Source organism: Nelumbo nucifera, chromosome 3, assembly GCF_055504915.1.
Source record: "Nelumbo nucifera cultivar China Antique chromosome 3, China Antique-T2T, whole genome shotgun sequence".
Taxonomy (NCBI): Eukaryota; Viridiplantae; Streptophyta; class Magnoliopsida; order Proteales; family Nelumbonaceae; genus Nelumbo; species Nelumbo nucifera.
In genome coordinates, this window is record NC_142651.1 from 77524324 (window position 1) to 77531805 (window position 7482).

General features: G+C 33.1%; 1 protein-coding gene across 4 annotated transcripts in view; it reads right to left on the bottom strand.

Moving 5' to 3' along the window:
* GPS1 (geranyl diphosphate synthase 1) overlaps positions 1-6003 on the bottom strand; it is a 48847-nt gene extending 42844 nt beyond the window's left edge. For 3 of the 4 annotated variants that reach the window (XM_088900781.1, XM_010276754.2, XM_010276755.3), the window contains exons 1-2: positions 5607-5874; positions 3269-3361 (exon numbers count right to left, since the gene is read on the bottom strand). In XM_088900781.1, coding sequence (XP_088756907.1) covers positions 3269-3361; positions 5607-5738 — 225 coding nt within the window. In that variant the 5' untranslated portion in view covers positions 5739-5874. The other variant, XM_010276753.3, reaches the window with a different exon arrangement.
* Between the last annotated feature and the right edge of the window lie 1479 nt (positions 6004-7482).

The following is a 7482-nucleotide window of genomic DNA, read 5'->3' on the forward strand; positions in this document are numbered from 1 at the left end:
TCTTACTAGTAGTCAAGAACAAAACAGCTTATCTCCACAACAAAATTCTCAAGAGAGGAAGAAGGGGCGGATAAGGAGAAGAGAGTGGGGATAAGGAGTTAGGGAGGGACTAAGTGTATCAGAGAAAGAAATATAGGATGAAGCCTTTAAAGGACAAGGGAGAAAAGGAAGGAGAGGAACAAGAGCAGGTGATGATAGATGAAACACACCAGATTAGACAGACTGAAGATTTTGAGAGTGTGGTTGATACGGGGATAAAGGTCAGTAAGATTCTGGGGTTATTTTTTCTAGGGGGAGAAGAGTTTGCAAGGGAAGCTTTTAAAGAAGTGGAGGAAGAAGGAAAGAAGAGTGTGGAAAAGAAAAAGGGCATCAGGGGAGAAAGGAGACTGAAAAAAAAAAAGAAAAAAAGAGAGATAAGGAAAGAAAAGTCTTGAGCATGAGGATTTGCTTTAGGGTTGTGAGATCCAGAAAGAAGGGAGGTGGTCACGAATTTTGTGAGAAGCTTCAGGGTTGAGGTGTTACTCTTGCAAGAATCTTAGTTGGAGGAGGTGGATTGGAAGATTATTAATGAGTTATGGGGTAATGTTGTTTTTTTTTTCTGATAATTAAAAAGGATCAATTTCATTAATAAAAACTAGTACAGTTACAAGTTTCCTTTGGAGAGACACGAGCTGCGTCCTCTCCTACCAGTAGGAATAAAGACAAAAGATAGAAGACAGATTCAGTCTACAATTGAGCCCAATATAAACTTTCCCTATTTACCCTTTGCTTTGCAAGACCATCAGCCATAGAGTTTGCTGACCTCCCCACCCATTGTATTCTTACAAACTTTCCCTATTTACCCCTTTCTTATCTGCATTTGCTCCAATGGTTAGATGATGGGCATTACCCTTCTCCTGGAGTTTACATAAAATATCTTAACAATGATGCATACATCTCATTGATAAAAAAATGATGCATACATCGTGAGGTGAGTTCATAGATTGATTGACCAAGCTTATGGCATCATTATGGGGTAATGTTGTTCATTACCCCATATTTGGTAATGTTGTTCATTCATTCATCCTAATAAAATATCTTCTTAAAAAGCAATTAAAATTATAAAATTATTATTTTTTGTGTGAGAACTAAGAATTTAAGACCCTAACATGGACTTGTTTAGTCTTGCCTCAAGGGGTGTGGCACAAAGGCGGCTCGTAGAATCAGGAATGTAATATGTTTTACATCACGTTAGCTACTTAAAGTAATGCAATTGAGGAAAAAAAGAGATTGTGAGGTTTTACATGCTTGAAAATGTTTTGTATGTTTGGTTTTAAGGTAAATTACAGATAGGTACCTTGTACTTTGGGGGTAGTGACAGATAAGTACCTTGAACTATCAATTGCAACACTTGAGTACCCTGTACTCTCAAAAATAGACACTTGGGTACATCCATTAGTATTCCATCAGTTAAATAAGGTCAAAAATACTCTTCTCATGTATTATTGAGATCATTCTATGGAGTAAATCATCACTAGAGAATGTCATCATCAGAAATTTTGAATATGTTATTTGTTGTCCATGTGAGAATGTCATTGTGGGGAGACGTTCGGTTACCTGAAAATGATCTTAGAAATACATGAGAAGGGTATTTTTGGCATTATGTAATGTTTAACCGACGGAATACTAACGGATGGACCTAAGTGTCTATTTTTGAGAGTTCAGGATACTCAAGTGTTGCAATTGATAGTTCAGGGCACCTATCTATCACTACCCCCAAAGAATAGGGTACCTATATGTAATTTACCCTTGATTTTATTTTTAAATTCTTATTTGAATATGCTTTACATGTTATGTTTATGTTTTTAATTTTGGATAATAGGTTTTTTACTTTTTTAAAATATTTATTTTGAAATTGAAGTTTATATTTTTTATTAATATTATGTTTAATATTTTTTTGCATTTTTTTGAATTTTTTGGCATATTTTTGAAATTTTTGGCATTTTTGAATTTTTTGACTTTTTTAATTTTTAGCAATTTTTTTTGCACCTTGCTTCAAAAAGGTGTGTGCCTCGCCTTGCGCCTTGCACTTTTAAAACACTGATTTGAAGCCTATACAGATGCAGATTGGGCCAGCTCCATAGGTGATTGGAGATCAACCTCTGGTTACTATGCTTTTGTAGGAGGTAATCTAGTAACTTGGGAGAAGTAAGAAGCAATCAGTAGTGGCTCAGTCAAATGCTAAAAGTTGGGCACCATGCTATGGCACATGGAGTTATTGAATTACTAAAAGTAAAGAACTCACTCCTAGAACTAGGACTTCCAATGACAGGCCTTATTACCTTGTATTGTGATAACAAGGTGACTATCAACATAGCACACAACCCAATTCTACATGATAGGACAAAATATATTGAAGTGGACAAGTATTTCATCAGAGAGAAGTTAGAATTTGGTGATATTTGTTTTCGTTATGCTACTTCTTTGAATCAGTTAGTTGATATCCTTATTAAGGGAGTGTCTACCCCCCACCACATTGGTCTTTGTAACAAGTTGGGAATGATTGGTATCTATGACCCAATTTGAGGGGGGTGTTTTTATGTAGGTTCATTAGTTCTGTTTAGCATTAGGGGCAGAGTAGTCTTTTTGCCCATAATTATGGTTGCACCAATATAAATAATAAGAGGGGCTTCCGCCCCACTTACTTTTGACTTCCAATACATTGTTTCTTTTTCCTTCTCTTCTTCCATGAATTCTAAGACTGTAAACAGGCTCAATTCGCCTACTTTCCGTTGATTTGATATGGAGACTCCGTTAGAGCAGATTTGACAGCTATACTTCAGAATCTAAAATCTAAATATTGGCAAGATTACAAATATCAATAATTTGACAACGGAAGGGGATTCAAGGGTGGTAATGGAGTGGTTATGAACAATAGTAGATGCACCTGGCAACATCAAAATATCATGAAGGAAATACAAGACTTGGGGAGGGGCAGAATAAGACATTGTGATTGGGTACATCAGTCACCCAACTGTATGACTGATAAATCATCTAGATGGGTGTAAACAGAATTCAACTGTTTTGGGGACAGCTGAGGGACGCTGAAATGTAGTGGAGCTGGGGATTAGGTGGCAGGTGCTTGCCTGAGTCTGTTGGGTGTGCTCTCTATATATTTCATTCTTTCTCTATATCTAATAAAATTCCAAGTGATCCATCAAAAAGGATAAACACCACAGAAAATTAATAGGATAGCAACAAAATGAGAAAATATGAATATAATACTAACCTCAACCATAGACCTGCTATCATGATGAATTTGATACCTAGCACCATGGAGGGCACACAAACCCCAAGAATAATGTTCACGGTAGCCAAAAACCTACTAATCCACAGAATTGTTAACAAGCATGTTATCAACAGTAACCAACTCTAAGCAACAGTCAAGTACACCTGCTCATAAAGACAAATTGTACCCAAGACACAAATGCAGTATAAAATAATAGCAATGATATATGCATCAAGATTTTCTATTGATAATAAGTGAAGTATATCAAAATAAATAAAAAGGTAAACTCCACACAAACCCCATGGTTTTGGGGGTCTATCACTTAGCACCCTAAACTTTTTTTTTTGTGACAAATTTACCACCAAACTTTGCACACACCATGGCTGTTAACAATGACTGAGCAATTACAATTTTTTGTTGAAGAATAACATGCATTTTATAAGAAATACAAGGTAAAGCCCCATTCCTTATTGATATGTGTGAGTGGCCATGGTTTCCACCAATCCCAGTCATACAAGTAGCTTTTTAAAAAATCTATAAAATACAACCACATAAAATGAAGTACTAAATAACATCTAAAATCTGAGACATCAAAATAACACCCTAAGATTAGTCAATTAATTTCAACCATCCAAATAGTTTACCAAGATTTCATCTAATCTGGCCCATCCAAATGCTGTACCCAATCATCCCAAATATCCATCAAAATGGTCTCTTAAGATCAATGAATTAATCTCAACCATCCCAAGTAATGTATAAAGATTTTAATTAATCTCATCCATACAAAAAAAAAGCATGAAAGTATCTAAAAAATCTAAGCCATGTAAAGTAAGTTGTCAAGTAAAACCTAAGATCTGGACCATCCAAAAGGCCTCCAAAATCAGTTAATGAACCCTGAACATCTATCTAATGGTGTAAAAACTTCATCTAATCTAGCCCAACTAAATGATGTACCAAGATTCCATCTAATCTAACCCATCCAAATGAAGTACCAAATCAATCTAATGGTCCAGGCTATCAAAGTGGTTTCTTAATATCAATGAATTAATCTCAACCATTCAAGTAGCATACCAAGGTTTAAACAAATCAAGGCCATCCAAATAATGCACCAAATGAACCCAAAAGTCCAAGCCGCTAAAGTGGCCTCCTGGATAAGTGGATTAATATCATCCATCCAAGTGATGTACTAACATCTTAGACATAAACTAACATATTCCAAAATTAAGTTGATAATTTGGATGGTTTTTTCACAATAGATTTTATGCTTTTCTAATATGCCATTTATGTAACCTGATTTTTAGAAAAATCCATGCATTAATTGAATGGCTGAGATCAGTTTAGATATCGGTACATACTTGAATGGTCATGATTAATTCATTACTTTCAAGAGATCCATTCTTGAGTTCATTTATTTGGATGGCCCAGATTAATTGAAATCTAAGACATCACTTGGATCACTTCAATTGCATTTTGTCTCTCTTCCTACAGGTATTCTAAGGGATAAGTTCAAGGGACATTAATCAAGCTTCTCAATTGATTACAACCATTCCCCCTCCCCCCGTGCCAGGTTCTATGAAGCCAAACTTCATGGGTAACCTGAGTCCATTTATATGCAAATCTAAACTTTGGTGATGGCAAATCTAAACTTTCTCAGACTCCTCCCCTCCTTGAAGGCCTCAAATTTCTTGGTGTCCTTGAAAGGATCAGAGAACACCAAGGTATTTGTCCAATATCAATAGGACGGTTCAGAAAGTAGATTCTCTATTGAATATCTAGTGTAGCTGTTCAATTACATGCCCAATTCTCATTCCATAAAAACATTGAACGGTGCACTTATACAGAACTCAGGAGATGCTACCTAAGTAGTTGCTACTTCTTTGAGTTGTGGTTCCTGCCTTTGGTCGTTCTGTGTCTATTCATGGAAAGAAAAACAAGAGAAAGAAAAAGAAAATTCTTTTTTCTCAAAACAGAAAGAAATGTAATAGAGAACACTTCTATTCGAAACCCTTGAAGCTCACCCTCTAGAGCAACCCAAAGCATTGCATTTCAGCTTAAATCACTTATCTAAATCCAAAAATATAGCTAAGACGTAGTCCGTAAACACAATACTACATAAAAGTAGTAAACACTCCCTTGGTAGAATACGTGACAGTTTAATCTTTAACCCTACACCCTTCCGCCTCTCATGTAGCAAACAAGACAGGAATCCAACCAGAACACAATATTATCAAAATGAATCGAAATAACGTTAAAATTTCATGGTTTCAAACAGAACCTCATAAAATCACAATAAACCCAAACCCCTTTAAACAAAAATCAGAGTTTCCTCGGTCCTTACCTTAGTAGTGGATCCACAAAAAGAGTGAAAATAAGTGGACAGGACGAGTATCTCTTGTGGAGAATTGACGACACTTCTGCAGAGAGTCAAACTGTTCCTCGAAAACCGAGAAAATAACCTAGAAGCGAACATATCTGGTAATCGAGGAAAGAAGAAAAAAAAAAATCAGAGAAGCTTGACAAAGAGCGTTAATGGCGATCGAGCAAGAATACAACTAGACGAGGCTTGGCCTGGGGGGAGAGAGATGGGAACAGGAAAGACCAAGGAAAAGTACCCTCGTTGGACGACTGGAAACGGCAGAGCCGCAGACCACTCACTCATCAGTGATAGCCTGATGGACTGATGGACTCGAGTTGCAGCCCCCTCGGGCGTTGACCGAATTCGGGTAACCCGCCCGAACCGACCATAACTTACATACGTGGCAGCGTTCTTCCTTTTACAGGAACTCAGGAAGGGTGTGTATCAAACAACTAGCGGGGCACCCGTGCGATGCACGGGATTTAAAAATAATTATTTTAAAATAATCAATCTTTATTTTAGCAATTTATTAAGAAAATAATTTAGTAATTTAATAATTTTGATCAATTATATTAATAATTTTTAACATAAATAATAAATAAATACTAATTACTTAATAAAATAATTATTTTTTCCATATTAGTATTTTGTGTTTTGTTTTATTTATTTTACTTTATTAGTGATTAAATGTTATAATTTTTTTAAATGTTACTTAAATATAAGAAAATATATAAAGTTAGGTAGCAGCCATAATTAAATTAATTTATAGATTAACATTTTCAATCATACTAGTAGGGGATCCGTGCAATGCACACGAAAACCCAATGTCTAATTTGCTGGTAAAAAAGAATCAAAAGGATATATTGAATGTTGGCTGCTGGTAAATTTCCAAAAGTATATATACTAAATTATTCATTTTTTAAATATATGAAATAATTTATTTTCTTTTTAAATATATTGTTTAGAAAATTAAATTAATTTATCTTTTATTTTTCAATATAAGTTAATTAATAATTTCCTTTTCTAAAATTTTCCAATATAATACTAATTTATATTAATAACAGAAATAACTTTTGTAATTATTGGTTCAAATTACCGTTTTCCTTTACCAAAAAAATACTAATTTATCTTTAATAATTTAAAATGAAAATCACACAATTTTTAAACAATTTTCCAAAATCTATCAAATGTAATAAAACTTCCCAAATTTCCAAAATATTCCAATAATTATTTACTAGATTTTAAAGAAATTTTCCAAAATTACAATAATATATTTTTTATTTTCTTCTCCACAATTTTCCAAAATTATGATATTTTGTTTGCCAATTTGCAAACTCCACCAGCTCTTTCCTAGAGCTATAATTGTTGACTTTATTTTTCAATTTTATAATTTTTAATTAATTTTAAATGAAATTTATAAAGAAATTATTTGTTGAAAATTTTGTATATTCATTGATTTCTAGTAATTTTTCTGGAAAATAACACAATTTAATTGTTTGTGTAATAAAATTAATTTTAAGAAATTGTAACTACAATAAAATATTTATTATAATGATTACTCTATTTAATTACTACGCCAAATTTCATTAATAATTATTATTGTCATAATTATTTTGAAAAAAATAATTAATTTAACTGCAATAATAATTATTATTGGAATTACAGTTATTTCAAAATTACTGTAATTACAGTATTTTGAAAATAACAAATTTTACCATAATAATTAATGTAACTTAATAATTATTATTACACTAATAATAAAATTATATTAATAAATTTCTGAAGATGTAAATTCCAATGATAATTATTACTGTAATTATTGTCAGCAATAAAATTCCAATAATAATTATTGTTATAA